Source organism: Grampus griseus (genome assembly GCF_964374135.1).
Source record: "Grampus griseus genome assembly, chromosome: 1".
Taxonomy (NCBI): domain Eukaryota; kingdom Metazoa; phylum Chordata; class Mammalia; order Artiodactyla; family Delphinidae; genus Grampus; species Grampus griseus.
Window position 1 is genome coordinate 150842234 of NC_139017.1, and position 16609 is coordinate 150858842.

The 16609-nt window shown below is 58.4% G+C and overlaps 1 protein-coding gene across 1 annotated transcript; it reads left to right on the top strand.

The window, feature by feature from the left end:
- The first annotated feature begins 1288 nt into the window (after positions 1–1288).
- COL9A2 (collagen type IX alpha 2 chain) lies at positions 1289–16381 on the top strand. The gene is made up of 32 exons (XM_082652613.1): positions 1289–1412; positions 2659–2742; positions 3957–3992; positions 4077–4139; positions 5158–5211; positions 5336–5371; positions 5464–5487; positions 5796–5849; positions 6202–6255; positions 6376–6423; positions 6681–6737; positions 6826–6879; positions 7218–7271; positions 7668–7721; positions 7819–7872; positions 7994–8047; positions 9197–9250; positions 9614–9667; positions 9878–9931; positions 10876–10920; positions 11295–11348; positions 11964–12017; positions 12301–12354; positions 12445–12516; positions 12787–12822; positions 12969–13013; positions 13090–13122; positions 13313–13459; positions 13741–13795; positions 14127–14315; positions 15088–15165; positions 15611–16381. Exons 1-32 carry the CDS (start codon positions 1341–1343, stop codon positions 15808–15810), a joined length of 2076 nt encoding a protein of 691 aa, XP_082508739.1. The 5' UTR covers positions 1289–1340; the 3' UTR covers positions 15811–16381.
- The last annotated feature ends 228 nt before the right edge of the window (positions 16382–16609 follow it).

Sequence of the window (16609 nt, forward strand, 5' to 3'; positions counted from 1 at the left end):
TCCCAGGTTCCAGAGAGTATTCTCCTTCACTATTTTAGCTGACCTGCTTGTGGTTGTTTTCCCCACACTGGGTGCAGGACTGGTACACAGAGAGTCCTCAATAAATCATAATGAAAGCAGAAATGTAACAAGCACCTACTATGTGCTGCTTGCTAGGGTAAGGACATCATATGCATCATCCCATTCAGTCTTCACAAAAACCTGTAAGATAGGGACTATTGTTATTTCTTTTTACAGATGAGCAAACTGAGACTTCATATGGTTTTAGGTCCTGTGGTCATACTCAGTGACAGAGTCAGATTCCAAAGCACTCTACCAACATTGCTTAAGTGAATGAAAGGGAAGGTAAGAAACTCTGGAGAGAGGCTATACTTGACAGGTTGGTTTTGGAAACTCTGGTAAATAAGGTGATGGTTGTTTCCATGATCATGGAGATCACTTGGAGGGAGAGAGCTGGCCAATCCCACAGACTCTGGTGCTTAAGGGAGCTGCAGAGAAGAAAAAGCAATAGAAGAAGGGCTGGATGGTGGACACCTGGACAGGGAAGACTTCAAGAATGGAATGGCTAAGGCAGACCCAGGTGCCAATAGCTTCATGACCGGAGGACTGAAGAGGGGTTAAGCCTCACTGGTGACCTCCAGCAGGGGCAGAAGCAGGGAGATGAGAGGAAGATGAGGAAGTTTAGAAGTGCTAGTGAAGCCAGAGGGAGGAGGCGGAGTGGGTATTCACAGGATGGCTGATCCAGGAAGGGTATGTTTTAATACGGAAGAGGCCTGATGATTGTTTGTGGAGAGGGACGAGGTGGGTGGGGAGGGGCAGAGCCTGCTCCAAGGTCTGCAGAACCTGAGGCACCCTGGGCCTGGGCCCTGGCGTAGAGCACCCAGGCCGGAGCTCGCAGGCAGAAGTGGCCGAAGAAATGGCTCAGGGGATGGGACGCGGACTGTGGGTTGGGGGAAGGGGCTGGGTCCTGGAGATCAGGCTGGACAGGGACCTGGGAAGGCCCTCTGCCTCCTCAGAGAGAGACGGAGGCTTGGTCCCCGTCCCGCACCCTGGCGGCTCTTTGGATTACCCGGCCGATGCCTCGGGGAAGTACGAGGCGAGGATGGAGGGTGGGCGCTGGCGGCTAGACGGAGCGGGGCGGAGCTGGGCCGACGGCGCCGGCCTCCTTCCCCGGGTCCTCTCAGGTGACAGACCCCCGCGGGTCCCCCGCCCCGCCCCGCCGCATATTCAGGAGGCCGGACCCGCCCCGTCCGTGAGCAGCGAGCGCGGCCGCGCCGGAGCCTCAGCGGTCGGTGCGTGCGCGGAGCCGGCACCCATCCTCCTCGAGTCCGCCGCCCGCCATGGCCCCTGAGGCCGCCCGCCGCAGCCTCCTGGTTCTCCTGCAGGTGCTCGGGCTCGCCCTGGCGCAGATCGTAAGTCCCGCGCCGGGGTCCGGAGTGCGGGGTCTGGGTCCGGGGTTCAGGATCCCGCGGTCTAGTCAAGGGCTCCCTCTGCCTGACCTCCACCCTCTGCTGACACTCCCTAGCGCGAGGGGCAGCTTCGGACAGTCCCGCGGCGCACGTCCCCTTAGGAGGGGCACAAACGAGGGGCGTCTCGGCACAGTGAAAGGAGGTGGATGAGCCGGGGAGCCAGAGGGACCCTGTCCCGAGATGCTCGGCCCTGCCTGGGACGGGCAGCGTGCGGCGAGAGCTGGCGCCGGGTCCTGGCAGCCCGGAGAGCCCAGGTGGCGGGGGACACAATGGTGCCCATTCACGGGGCTCCGGATTCTCCGCCCCCGCCGCCTCCCAGGGGGCGCCGGCTCCAGCCAGACGCCGCTCTCGCTGGCTGCTGCCTCTCTGCCGGGCTCGCGCGCTCGCGTCTCACTTTCGAGGGCCGGCTGGGGGGAGGGGGGCCTAACGGGACGCGGGCGCGGAGGGGCAGGGCCCGGGCGCCAGCCTGGCACTTCTCGGCCTGGGGAGGGCGCGGGCACCTGGCAGGCGGGGGACCCCCACCCGAGTCGGGGGTGGCCCCGTAAGAGAGCCACCTAAGGGAGGACGGAGGAGCGTTGCTGCGAGAGGGGTGCTCTGAGTTAGGAGGAGAGAACAGGCTTCCCTTCCCTGGGTTCCCTCACGCCCCGTCTCTCTGCACCTCCCCAGCTGTCCCGTCGGACTTTATCCGCACCGGGGGGAGAGGAAGGGGTACCTACTCACCTTCAGTATCTGTTGTTCACCTAAAAATAATGCGAGCAACCGTCCATTGAGGACCAAGCGTCTCTAGGCACCATCTTCCTTACCATCGGTTATTTATTTGAGCCATCAGCATCTCCATCTGTTCCCACCCACGACAGCGCAAGGGCAACGTGGTACAGTGGAAGGAGGTGGGCAGACCTAGGACGGAATTCTGGCTCCACCGCTTACTTCCGGTGATCACGGACCCCTTCATCTTTCTGAGCCTGTTTCCTCAACTGCAAACTGGGGCTTGTTAGTTTCGGCCTCACAGTTCTGAGCATTCAATAAGATAATATATGTAATGGTGCACAGTATCTGGTACACAGTGGGTTCTCAATAAACGGGGAGTTCGCGGCTCCCTGAGGAGCTCCCTTTCCTTAGGGAGAGGTGCACTCCTGGATGCCCAGTTCCCTGCACTATCTGAGGGCTGCACCCCTGTATGTGTTTTCAGAGAGGTCCACCAGGAGAGCGGGGGCCCCCGGGGCCACCGGGGCCACCGGGGCCACCGGGAGTGCCTGGATCCGACGGAATCGACGTGAGTCTCTAACCTGGGAAGGGAGGGGGAGAGAGGCGGCGGACAAAGGGGAACTTTGTGAGCCCTGGGAGTGGGGGGCGGGGGGCGGGGCGGTGAGGTTGACGCCTGGAGATGCAGTGCCCCCTGTTGCCAGTAGGCGGCGCCAGCCTGCACCACAAGGAGACCGTTTGTTCTACAAAAACCTCAAACTAGCCCCGAGAGGCAGAGCCCCTTACAGCCGCCGGCGGACAAGGAGCTGCTGTTCGGTCTGCCCGCCACAGCTCACAGCGATTCCTTATCCCTCGCCCCCTCCTCCCTTCTTTTTTCGGGTGGGAGACGCCCTGCCTCCTCTCCCTGCCCCCTGGCACGTCTGGATGCTTCTTCAGGGTAGCTTGGGAGCCTTGGCCAGACCGCTGACCAGCTAGGGCCAGACTCCGGTCTCTTCCCTTCGCATTTTTCTCCCCGATTTTAGCTGGTCTCGTTCCCTGCTCTCCCTACCACAGTGAGGGTTAAATAGCTCATTCTGGATGCTCCCCCAGGAGGTCAGCCCCATGTTTACCCATCTCGACAGCCTTCTATTCAACCTGGTGCCCCACCCTCCAAACACAGGGTGAAGGGTCCCTGCCAGGCTCTCTGGCCGCCACAGGCTCTGAAATGCCTGGAAGCCTCTCTGGGGCTGAATGTGATTCCACAGCCCATATCTGTCCTCCACCAAGGATCCTTTGTCATAGGGGAAGGAGGTTCTTCTTGCCTTGGTGACACATTGAATCTGTCCCCTTGGTCCTTGCCCCTGCCCCATCTCGTTTTCCTGACCCTAACCCAGAAGGCCGCCACTGCCCCCTTCACTTACCTCCCCTTCATGTTTTCCTAAAAACCCCACGTTTCTCCCCACACGTGCTCAAATCCAAGAGGCACCTGCTCTCCGAGGTAACTTGGAGCCAACAACCCTGCTCGCAGGTCTCCTAACTGGCCCCTTACCAACACTGGCATGACTAGAACCCACTCGCATGCTGTTATCACCCTCTCCAGCCTGCCTGGGATTGGTGTCAACCCACCTATGGTTTTCTTGAGGGAAAGGGAGCTATTTTCCTAAAAAGCACAAGGCTTGAGAGGACCCAGGACAGAAGAGAGGAGAGTGAGGAGAGGAGCGCGTGGGACGGGCCAGCCAGGGCTTGTGTGCCCATCTGGGGGAGCACGAGCCATAGTGTGCTGTCTCAACAACTTGTATCTTGCAGGGTGACAAGGGGCCCCCTGGGAAAGCTGGCCCTCCGGTGAGTACTTTTTCCTCCTTGACCTCTGACCCTTCCAGGTCTTGCCCTCCTGTGTCTAATGTTTGCTCCACTTCTGTTTTCAAGGGACCTAAGGGAGAGCCTGGCAAAGCGGGGCCAGATGGGCCAGCCGGCAAGCCCGGGATTGACGTGAGTACCTACCTGAGCGTCAGGTAGAGCAGGTGAGGGCTCCACCCACTGACTTCCAGAACCCAATTCTGGCATCTTCCCTGATCTGCTATTCAGAGCAAGACGGAGACTCTACAGCTGTGAGCCCCCCTCACCTTCATATGAGATTGTGGCCTCACACCCACCCCAGGAGCATTGAATCACAAGCAAATGGGGGTCCAGAGAGGGGTTTTGCTCATCGGCAGCAGCCAGAGTTTAGTCTCACATTTCTGGCCCTAAGTATCAAACTGAATACTCTGGGCAGAGCTGTCCTTATGCTCCCTCTCCCTTCCTCTCCTTTTCCCTTCCCCACTCCACCCGTCACAGCCCCAGGCACCACTCAGGAGAGGAACGGTATTTGGCTGATAGCACAGAGTTCTCGGGGACCCCAAGGTCACAGGCTCCTGGACACAGCCAGGGGCAATGGGAAGTCTTCTTGTTGGGGCATACATTTGAGTCAGTCACTGAAAGATGGGAGGAAGAAGAGGCCCCCATGAGTTGCCTTTGCCCTGTTGGTGCAAGAGGTGCCCATTAGGGCTGTGACCAGCCACCAGGGCCGTTCCAACTCGTCCACGGTTACAAAATACATTGCCTTCCACATCGGTTTTCATAGCCACCCAGAGAAGCAAGCATGATTATTAATCCATTTTGCAGATGAGAAAACTAAGGCTCAGAAAAAGTTGCCAAGGGCAGACATCAAGAAAATGGCTAATCCAGACCTATGTCTATCTAGGTTTTCTAGACTCCTAGACTGGAGGCATGAGGTCTGGGCTGACAAATCTTTGGGCCTTGGTTTCTCGTCTTTCAAAAGACAATAATCGTCAAGGACTATGGTGGGAACTGGGGGAAGGGAAGGTGAGGTGTAGCCGCCCTTAGGCCTTCATGGAGTGTGGTGAAAGGCAGCCTGGGCCCACCCAGGAGAGACCTCTGGACCCGCCCTGCCCCACGGGTCAGGGAGCAGGTTCGCCCCTCACGGATGTACCTTCTCTTTCTTCGCCAGGGTCTAACTGGAGCCAAGGGGGAGCCTGGTCCCATGGGGATCCCTGGAGTCAAGGTAAGTAGCCTGCTGGGGGCCTCAGCACGGGCAATCTAGCGCCAGAGTTTGGGAGGGGCTTTGGCAGACAGAAGCAGGGACCCAGGAGACCCTAGCCTCTGAGCCTCTCCCATTGCTCTTACAGGGGCAGCCTGGGCTCCCAGGTCCCCCCGGCCTGCCGGTGAGTATAACTGGCAAGGGCTTTAAAGGACCCTTTGTGGGGAGGGGGACTTGTAAAAGGAGCCATGAACCTAATCTTTTCTTCTGTTCCAGGGCCCTGGCTTTGCCGGACCTCCTGTAAGTCTGCAGGGATGGGGCAGAGTCCCTGGGACTCTCTGGGAAGGAGGGTGCAGAGGGCTTCCAGGGGACCGACCAGCATGGGGAGGGGCCAGCATTCTGTGATGGTGTTGGAAATGGGCAGACTTGTCAGAGAACTCTGGGCGTATCCACTGGCTCTGAGATTCTCTGGCCCTTAAAGCCCTAATCTGTCAGCTTCTCTGGTGTTGGTTGCAAAGTGAAAGTGGGGAAGAGGGCTCTGGGTCCCTCTGTGCCAGGACTGGGCTGACCCTCTGAGGCATCCCAGCCACTGATGTCTCTGTCCCTAGGGACCAGCCGGACCTGTTGGCCTCCCTGGTGAGATGGGACTCACGGGCCCCAAGGTGAGCCCCAGCTAGCCCTCTGCTCACCCTGCCTCCTGCCCTCTGCCTTCAAGCTGGCAAGCTCAGTATCTCTCCAGGATTTCCTGAGTCTGCCTCTGGCCACCAGGGAGCTCCTGCAGTTCTGGGGCAGAAACCCCTCCTGCTGAGCCCACCCTGTGGTAGGTCTTCCAGGGAGGCCAAGGGCTGGGGCCATCCCCCCGAAGATCAGGCCTTGATCTCCCCAAGAGCCCAGATCTCACGAGGTGACCTGGAGGGCAGGGTGGACAGTGCAGTAGCAGGAACTGGAGGAGGGGGCAGGGGTGACCTAGGCAGGACTGGACAAGGGTATGATTTGGGTCCTTCTTGCTTCCAGGGGGATCCTGGACCAGAGGGACCAGCAGGGCCCCCAGGGCCCCCTGGGAAACCGGTAAGTGTCCTCAGACCTCCCACATGGCAGTGTGTGGCCGGGGAAGGACAAGAGTCCTTGGCGCCAGCCTTGGGTGGGGACAGTTTGCTTCAGACTCCGTCTCCATACATCTTTTCTCAGGGCCGCCCAGGAACCATTCAGGGTCTGGAAGGCAGCGCGGACTTCCTGGTGAGAGGCGGCGGGGGTTGGGGGGGGCCTGGGGCGGGGCTAATCCGGGGAAGGGGCGGGTCATCTTGAGAGGGGCAGGCAAGGAGATAGGTTCCTTCAGGAGGTAGGGTCAGAGGGAGATGGGGAGGGGCTGCAGCTGAGAGGTGCAGCCAGGTGCGGTGGGAGGGGGAAATCGGAGCTGGCAAGATGGGGAAGCAAGGCCCAGTTGGCCTGGGGCTGGCCAGTGACCACAGAGCCCTGTGGGATTTCCTTTCCAGTGTCCAACCAACTGTCCAGCGGGCGTGAAAGGGCCCCCGGGGCTGCAGGGAGTGAAGGTGAGCTCCTGGCCCAAGGCTTGGGGGCCGGGGGGGTGGGGGGCGTGGGGGGGGAAGGACCTACTCTGAGCTCTCGCCTTCCCTGCAGGGGCATCCTGGCAAGCGCGGGCATCTGGGAGATTCCGGCCGCCAGGGGAAGCCGGTGAGTGTGAGGGCTGAGGGCCCTGGGAGGGTGTGTGTGGAGAGGGGCCTACAGGAGCCTGCCCCCCATCCTTCTCCCTTCCCCTTCCCCTGTGGGGCTCTGGGGATAAAGCCTTGAGCTGGGAGGCAAGAGGCCTAGATTCTAGGTCAATGTGTCCCTGGGCAAGTCCGTTCTCCTTGCTGTGCTTCCATTTCCGCATCGGTCCGTCACATGGGACCGTATGGTTTCTAGGAGGGCTTCCTGTCTGCTTTTGCTGGGAAGAGGATGGTGTCTTTGGTTGTCTGTATGTTTGTCTCTCGATCTGCCTGCCTATCTGACTGCTCTTTCCTGCCCCTTAGGGTCCCAAGGGAGATGTGGGTGCCTCTGGAGAGCAAGGCATCCCTGGACCGCCGGTAAGGAACACTTTCCAAGGGCCCTCCTCACCTCTCCTGGGAGACCTTAGTGGAGTCATTCTCGTGCTCTGGGTTCTAACTTGTGAAAGAGACACCTGTGTCCAGCTGGTGTGTCTCTGGGTGGGGCGGGGGACGGAGGCTGAGGCTGACTGTGAGAGGCTGGGGGACAGGAACAAAGGCTGTCAGCCAGAAGACTCACCTGAGGCCCAGGTTCAGCCACTGTCCCTTTTGAGTGACCCTGGCGAGTCTCTCCCATCTCCGAGCATCAGTGACCATCTGTGATAGGGACTCCGTGCCTGCCTCAGAGAGGCACTGACAAAATTAGGTGGGGGTCAGGGAAGGTGTCACGAAGTGGGCCTTCTAGTTGCCATCGCTGTCATTCTTCTGTCTTGACAGGGTCCCCAGGGCGTCAGGGGCTACCCGGGCATGGCGGGACCCAAAGGAGAGACGGTGAGTGGGTCTGGGGTGTCCTGCAAGAGCTGCTGGAACCAGCCCCCTGGCCTCTGGGGTCCAGCCCGGACTGACCCGCGACCTCTGCTCTCCCCAGGGTCCTCAAGGGTACAAAGGCATGGTGGGCTCCATCGGCGCCGCCGGGTCACCAGTGAGTCTGCTCCTGCTTCCGCCCACACCCACCTCCTCCAGACACAGCTCCTAGGGCTGCGGAGGGCTGCGGCTCCCCCTGAGCCCACATAACTTGCATTTCTGTTTGTCCTTCTTTCCAGGGTGAGGAAGGTCCGCAGGGGCCACCAGGCCGAGCTGGGGAGAAGGGTGACGTGGTGAGTCCTCAGGCACTCCTGTCCAGTCACGGCCCCTGGGGAGAACTGGGTGGACTCAGCTCCACCCAAGGCTCACATGCGTGCACAAACGTGTGTGTGTGTGTGTGTGTGTGTGTGTGTGTGTGTGCATACGTTATTCTGCGTGTCTGTGCATGTGGGTGACTGATGTGAGGGAGGAACGTCTGTGCCCAGAGCCCAGCCAGCCCCCTCCTCCAAGCCCAGCCTGTTGCTGATCAAATTCAGACTTCGGGAGAACCGTGTAATGCAGTCCCACGGTCACTGGGGCCAGACAATGAAATTCCAGGGAATCAGTCATGGGGCTAATGGGATTTGGTCCAGATCCCAGTTCTCTTAACTCTCTCTCTTTTTTTTTTAAAGTAAAAGACTATCTCTTTTGAGCAGTTCTGAGTTTACAGAAAAATTGAGCAGAAAGTAAAGTTAGGGTTGTTTTTCTTTTTGTTAGTTTTCTTATTGTGCAAGTTTTTTAACAAACGCCAAAGTAGGGAGAATAATATAGTGATCCCTTATGTACCTACCTCCCCAAATTAACCTTTTACCGCTCTCACTTCATCCATCCTCTTCTTCCTTTCTTTCCTTCACTTCATTGCTTTGCTCTGATATTTTCAAGCAAATTCTTAACATTACGTCATGTTACCCACTTCCGAATGTATCTCTTACAAATAAGGCTCTTTCCTCACATAACCACGATATCACTATCCCTCCAACAAAATTATCAGTTATTCCTGAACGTCATCTAATCATCAGCTTGTAGTCAATTTTTCCCAGTGATCTCAAAAGTGTCTTTTCAGGGTTCTTGTTCAAAGCAAGACCCAAACCAAGTCCACACATTGTCTTTAGTTGTGTTTCTTCACATCAGTGTCACTCAGGGCCTTGGTGGGTCTCAGGAGCGCTGGCTCCTCCCCTGTCCTGCTCCAGCCCAGCCTGCTTGGTGCTGACCTCTACTCCCTCCCACTAGGTCCAGAGCAAACTCATACAACTAGGCCCCTCTCCTCCAGCCCCTGCACAGCATGGCCTGTGCCACAGGGACCCTGGGACCCGGAGGCCACTGTTCTTAGCTGTTCCCTTCTCTGAACAGCCAGACAGGAGTTCCGCCTCCTGAAGCTGATCTGATCTCTGTCTACTTTGCAGGGCAGCCAAGGTATCCGAGGACCCCAGGGAATAACAGGCCCGAAGGGAGCAACCGTAAGTGGACAGAGGGCAGGGTCCAGGCAGCTCTGCAAGCCCCCAGAGGAGGAGGAGCCTGGGATTCTAGACTGAACTCTGTTGCCGGTGGGCTGTCACCTCGGGAAATGCCCTCTTTCTGCGCCTTAGTTTTTTCACCTGTAAAAAGGGTGGTGATGTAGGAGACGTCCTGGGACACTCATCACCCACACAAGGGAAGGACTGTGGTCCATTCCACGATATCCCTTCCCACTTCCACTCTCCCACCCTCAATTAGCTGGTGGGGCTTCCCAAGGTGACCTGACCCACACAGGGACACGGGTGGGTGGCCTGACCCTAGGCATCTCCCCATTGTGAGTGTCCCTTCACTTTCTTCCTGAGCAGGGCCCACCAGGCATTGACGGCAAGGACGGGACCCCAGGCACACCTGGCGCGAAGGTAGGAGGGGGGACGGCTGGTGGGATTGGGGCAAGGGTCAGGGGCCTTTCCAGCTGAGGCTCTGAGTCCCGTCACACTGAGCCTGGAGGCCTAGGAGCCTGGGATCCTCACACATGTCACGGACACATTCCTGGTTGCCTCGGGGCCTCAGTTTCCCTGCCTCCACTCAGGTGGGAGACTCATCTGTGTCTCTGGTTCTGTCTCTTGCAGGGCAGTGCAGGACAGGTGGGGCGGCCAGGAAACCCGGGCCACCAGGGCCTAGTGGTGAGTATGGGGCGGAGCCATGGGGGCTGCCACACAGCAAGTTGCTTATCCTCCTCCAGGAGGCCAGGCACTCTGTGGCCCACCTCCCCAAGGTGGCGTGAGTGACTGATGAGATGGAGGTCACACAGCCAGGGCTGTGCTCTAGTCCTTGTCCCCACCCAGCTCAGGCCTCCTCACCAAGTCTGGCCTGGCTTAGGCTTCGTCATTTGGACAGTTGTTCCGGCCTTCTCTTTGACCATTCCAACCGTCCATGTTGGCTAAGTGGAATCTGACCATTTCCCTGCTAAACACCTTCCGTGCTCCCCCTCCCCTGCTGCCTCCAGGAAAGTCACTCTGTCCAGTCATTCAATAGAGTTACTGAGGTACAGTAAGTGGCAGGGAAAGTTACGAACAGGACAGCTACACTCCTCGTCGTCACAGCTCATCTTAGCATCTCAGGACCACCATAATCTGACCCCAGCCTATCCCTCTGCCTCATCAGCCACTGCCTCTCTTCATCCTCTCCCTTCTCAACATGGCCTTGGCTTTTCTGCCTCCACACATTCAAGCCTGTACTGGTCCCTCTGCTTGGAATGCCCTTCCCATCTCTCTGTGCCTTCTCACCGTCAGGGCCACCTCCAGCCCACACCTTCTGGGAACCCCCGTCCCTCCCTGCCAGAGGTACTGAGGCCGAGGCCTGCTAACATGTCCACGTGCAGACTGCGTTCCTGTGCGCACTCACATGTGGCCCTCTTCTCCCCATGGACCATAGGCACTTGTAGGCAGGCCCTTCTGTACCCATCTCCTCTCTCACCAGGGATTCGCGGCTAGGCACAGTCAAGTTCATGGCTGGGCCTTCTGCTGTTCAGCTCCCATAAGGCAGGGGAGGAATCCGGGAGGCAAAGCAGTAGGTGCACAGGGCTCCCCCTGCCAGGGGAGAAACTGACATCAGCTTCCTTCTACAGGGTGTGCCCGGCCAGCCTGGGACAAAAGGAGGCCCTGGAGACAAGGTAAGAGGGCAGAGTTGGCTTCATCTGAGCAAGCGAGCCTGGGGGCAGGGACCAGGGACACGGCTTAAAGACTGCAAGGCCCCGTCCTCAGCCCAAGCTCAGAGACTTGGCCTGGACACAAGTCCTTTGGGCCTAACCACCTCCCTCCTGTCACCTCCCTCCCACCCTCATCCTGGCTAGAGGAGACAGGATGGCATGGCTGCATATCTAGATGAGAAACAGGAAGATCAATGGAGTCCAGAGGACCTCACCAAGAACCCTCTCCTCTCCCCAGCTCATTTGGTTCCAGAGTCTTTTTAAGGTTCCCTGGGCTTCTCCAAGGCCAAGGGCCTGACTGGGCTACACAGACTGACCTCAGAACTGTTTTCCTGCAGGGTGAGCCAGGCCGGCAAGGCTTCCCAGGAGTCTCTGGTTCCCCCGGGAAGGAGGTGAGTGTCCCCTCTTCTGACACAAGGCCTCTTGCTTTGCTCCCTTCCCCCGCTCCCCCAGGCCTGAGGACCCTGCACACATTGTATGGGGCCTGAGTGAGACTGTGAGGTGGAGCCCTAGCCTAGGGGTGCCCTCGGTGCCAGTCGAGGCTCTGCCACTGACGCAGGGAAGCTCTCTTCTCTCTCTGGGCACCGGTTTCCCTGTGTACAGTGCAGAGAGCGTTGGAGCTGCTTCTGTCCTGGGGTAGGACCTCTCCAGATGGCCCAGCTGACTGGGGCTGAGAATCCAGCAGGAAGTCATTCATTCATTCATTCCATAAACATTCACCAAATATCTGCAACCCGCTAGACGCTGAGATAGACAGTCTCCTACTCACATGGAGCTTACGGTTTCGTGGGAGAGACAGACATTAAATTAAATAAATGATCGCATGATGACTACAACTGTATTGGGTCCTATGAAGGAAAAGTACAGGGACCGGAAGATGAGGAGGTGAAGGAAGTCTTCCTGATGAAGCAAATTAGCTGAGCCCCAAGGGTGGGTAGGGGCCGGCCAGGTGTGGAAGGGAGGGATCCTCCAGGCTATTGCTCACCTCTGATTTCTCTGTCCCCCAGGGAGAGCCAGGGCCTCGAGGAGAAATCGGTCCCCCGGGCATCATGGGGCAGAAGGTAAGTGCCTGGCACAGCGGCCCCTCCCTGGGGGCCTCTGCAGCAGCTGGCACTGCTGGACCCAGGATCTGGGTCCTCTCAAGGATCCAGTGCCTGCCCATCCTGCCCAGCCTGCATGAGGCCTCCCAGTCAGGGCCTCAGTCTGCAGGTCTGAAGTGGAGCCCAGGACCTCCACGGTGGTGACAGCAGGAATGGAGGGCACCCTGACCACAGGGTCTGGTATCTGGCAGGGAGAGGCTGCCCCTGCTGAGAGCCAGGATGTGACGTTCACTTTCCATTTCAGGGTGACCACGGTGAGAGGGGGCCAGTGGGGCAGCCAGGCCCTCAAGGCCGACAGGTAAGTGCAGGGTGGCTGCACGGGGATGGGCACGGGGAGCCTGTCTGGGCACCTCATCTGACTTATTCCTCTGGTTTCTTTTCTCCTCAGGGCCCCAAGGGGGAACAGGGTCCCCCCGGAATTCCAGGGCCCCAAGGCTTGCCAGGCATCAAGGGAGACAAGGTACCAAATGGGGCTGGAAAATACCAGGGAAAGACGCCTTAAGACTCTGCGGGAGGAGTCGGTGGAGGGCAGTGAGATCCTTGAGCACCACAAATCTTCGTGGGAAAAGTTCTCCCTGCGGGTCCCAAGGGACCCCGGGGTGTGGGGGGGGTGGTGAGAGGCAGAGCTGCAGAGGGGCGTGTGGCCAGGAGCCGGGGTTGGGGGGACCCTGTGGACCCAGCCTCCCCTGGACCCGAGCTCACCAAGCTCTGGACTCCCCGCTTTCTCCAGGGCTTCCCAGGGAAGACCGGGCCCCGCGGCGGAGTGGTGAGTGCCAGCATGTCCCCTTCCCCCGCCGTCTGGCATCCCGCTTCGGGGCGGGGGACGCAGGTGTCACAAGCCAGCACAGCCGCCCCGCCCCTGCTCCCACGCCACGCGGGGCCACCGCAGTCTGACTCGGTCTCAATCTGCAGGGCGACCCGGGGGTGGCTGGCCTCCCAGGAGAGAAAGGCGAGAAGGTGAGCCAGCTGCGGGGGGCGGCAGGCGGGCCCTGGGACCCCACAGCCTCGTGACCGCGCTTCCTTGTGCTTGCAGGGCGAGTCTGGCGAGCCAGGGCCCAAGGGACAGGTGAGTCCTGCAGCCGCGACACCACCTTCCCCCTCTCCCGCCACCCCCCTTCCCTCGGCGCTGCTGGGGGCCAGGACCGCGGCTCCCCAGGCTTCCCTCCCCTCCATCCCATCCTTCCCTGACCCCGACCCCCGCTGCTCCCAGCGCGTGCGTCCTCTGACCCCAGCTCTGCCCCGACCCCACTCGGCAGCAAGGAGTCCGCGGAGAAGCCGGCTATCCGGGCCCCAGCGGGGATGCAGGCGCCCCGGGGGTGCAGGGCTACCCCGGGCTCCCGGGCCCTAGAGGACTGGCTGGAAACCGAGGCTTGCCCGGACAGCCCGGGAGGCAGGGCGTGGCGGTAAGTTGGCCTCCAGGGCAGGAGTCATCTCTTTGGAAGGACATCTCTTTGGGTTGTTGCTTATCGCTCCAAAGGCTGGGAATTCCCAGAGGAAGCTGGCTTCCCTGAGGCTGGTTCCAAACCTCAGGGTCAGAGAGGATGGGTGTGGGTGCAGGAGGGATTTCAGTCAGATGCTGAAAATACTTCTGGTGAGAAAACGGGAACAGGAGGGGGTCATCGCGCTGGAGCGGTCAGCCCTGGCAGCCAGGGGCTTCTTCCTGAAAGACCTCCTCTGCTTTCAGGGCCGAGATGCCAGTGACCAGCACATTGAGGATGTGGTGCTGAAGATGCTGCAAGGTGAGGGGCGGGGGGGCAACAACTCCTCCTCACAAGCCAGGGCATCGGCATCCTTCAGGAGCCTCTTCAAGTGGCCTTGCTGGAGTGTCTGGAGTCAGGGGTGGCCATTCCAGCTCTGCCTCCAAGGGGCTGGGGACCTTACCTACATCCCTGCCCTCTCAGGACCTTTGACATCCGTACAATAGCCTGAGGAAGGTGGAGGTTAACCCCCAGGCTATTCTGCGTGCACACGCAGGGACCAGGGGCCAGGGGCCAGGATGCTCTGCCTTGCCCAGTTTTACTGAGCTGACATCCAGCTTACAGACTTCTCTGTCTCCCTCCCTCCCTCCAGAGCAACTGGCAGAGATAGCTGTGAGTGCCAAGCGGGAGGCTCTGGGTGCGACTGGGATGATGGGTCTCCCAGGACCCCCTGGGCCTCCTGGGTACCCAGGCAAACAGGGACCCATTGGGCACCCTGGCCCTCGGGGCATTCCTGGCATCGTGGGAGCCGTGGGTCAGATTGGCAACACCGGGCCCAAGGGTGAGTGCTATTCTGTCTGTGGTGGCCAGGGGATGGGGGTTTGGCCAAGACCAGCCCCTGGGGGGGTCCTCAGTTACTGAGTTGATTGCCCTGCCTCCTGTTTTGTCTTTCATCATTCCCCTTCCCAGGATGAGGTATAGACACTTGTACCCATTTCTCCCACATGTGACTCCTGGGCTTGCTTTTTCAGTAGCAAATCGATAGAAATGAATGTACTGTTTTATATATTGGGTTTTTGGGGGGTTTTTGTTTGTTTTAAATATACTTAGTGGTACTCCATAAACCTCCTTCCACGTCTCTAAAAGTGGGGAGGCAGATTAACAAAATACTCAAGAAGGCAAGCTCGAGTCACAAGACAGGTGTGAGTCCAGACTCTGCCACTTTCTCACTGTGGCTCCTGAACAAGTTACCTGTTTATCTTCCTGGGCCTTAGATGTATCATCTGTAAAATGGGGATATTAATAGCAACAACCTCGTAGTTGTCATGAAGATTACATTTATAGGTAACTTACATAGAGTTGGCACATAGTAAATGCCAACTATTGTGATTATTAGACACTTTCCTGTAAAGAACTTTACCAGCTGTATAGCCTTCCATCCTTTGGACTTGCCTTTATTTAATCAGTTCTGCAGTCATTTCCAACTTTCCCCTATTATAAACTAGCACAAAACAAATAATTGTTGTGTGTGAAATAGCAATTAAGTAGCAAGCCGAGTAGAAAAAAAGCATTTTCCTCTTCTGAAAAACTAAGGCTTGATTCTTTCTCTGCAGGAAAACGTGGAGAGAAGGGTGATAGGGGAGAAGTTGGACGAGGGCATCCCGGGATGCCTGGGCCCCCAGGGATCCCAGGTAAGATCTTGGCACTGCCCAGTGGCAGTTGTGTCCCTCAGCTCTGGGATTAATGATCCAGAGACAACTGGGTCTCTTCCATGGAGGCCTCATGCTCGGCCAACTCAGTCCCACACAGCCGGTTTTTGATACTTTTGGAGCACCCAGGAGCCTCTGGGCGGGGTCTGGCTGAGAACTGGGCAGCTGGGATTCTGAGGACTTCCTGGGTTGCACAAAAATCTGCTTCGTGGAGGGAAAGGAAGGGGCATGTGCTCCCCACGGACACTGATTGGGAGTTGGGAGGAAAGGACAATCAGACACGACTCTCAGAACCTCTGTGACTGGGGCAGAGTCCCTTCTCTCTGTGGGGTCCTTGGCTTCATTTTCCCCACCTGAAAAGTGAGACAGGAACTCTAAAGCTGAGACAGGAGGAGGCCTTGATGTCTTGACCTTCTCCCTCTCACAGGACTGCCTGGCCGGTCTGGCCAGGCGATCAACGGCAAAGATGGAGATCGAGGGGTCGCAGGGGCCCCAGGAGAGGCAGGCCGACCTGGCCTGCCAGGCCCCATGGGGCTGCCAGGATTCTGTGAGCCTGCGGCCTGCCTTGCAGCCTCAGCCTACACGTCTGCACGCCTCACAGAGCCTGGATCCATCAAGGGGCCATGAGCATCAGGCCAAGATGGAGCCCAGTGGGCATCCTGGGGGGAAAGGACTGGATGTCCTCTGGGTGGACATGCATCCCATTCCTCTGCCCAGGAAACTAGCTTTCCCGGGACCTCTGTCTGGGACCCAGGAGTCTTGAGGAAAAGGAAATTCTAAAACATGGGGGAAGGGAAGGGAGGACATCGGAGTGAAAAGGTGAGGCTAACACAGGGCAAGTGGCACCAGAGAGTGCGAGGCCCAGAGGGTGGGGTGGCTTTCCTTCCCGGAGCACCGCTCAGATGTCACCAAAACAAATGTCTCCTTAATTTACACCATCCTCCACTGGCCATCTTGTCCTTGGGGCAAGTGGACTGACGCCTTTGCTGGTTCCTGATTCCATTTTCACCCCCTGGGCTTACTGGGTGACTGCCCAGAGGTGGCCATCCTTAAGCCAGTCCACTACTTCCTCCCTGCATTCCTCCCATCTGGATATTTAAACACCCATCTCCCTTCCCTTTCTGGCATCACCTTCTCCCACCAAACCGCTAGGTCCGCCCAGGCCTCTCTGTAAATAAAAGCCCCTGACTTGGGTACAAACCAGGATGCAAATGTTGGGCTTAATTTCTTGTGGATTAGGGGTGGGCCTCCACGACCTAAGCAGGATGGTCAAGGGCTCCAGAAGGGGAGGGTGGAGGGCGGGGTACCTGCCTCTGGGCACATCCTGAATTATGAGGACGGTACAGCATATTTGAGGAACACCTGTGGGATGAACCTGCAGGTAGAGTTAGGATGGTGACCCTCTGTCTAACTTTGGGCAGATCCT

Coding starts and splice junctions, on each gene's coding strand:
- COL9A2 (XM_082652613.1), top strand. CDS start 1,341: ATGGCCCCTGAGGCCGCCCGCCGCAGCCTCCTGGTTCTCCTGCAGGTG. Junction 7,873..7,993: donor TCGGCGCCGCCGGGTCACCA/GTGAGTCTGCTC, acceptor CCTTCTTTCCAG/GGTGAGGAAGGTCCGCAGGG. Junction 8,048..9,196: donor CTGGGGAGAAGGGTGACGTG/GTGAGTCCTCAG, acceptor TCTACTTTGCAG/GGCAGCCAAGGTATCCGAGG.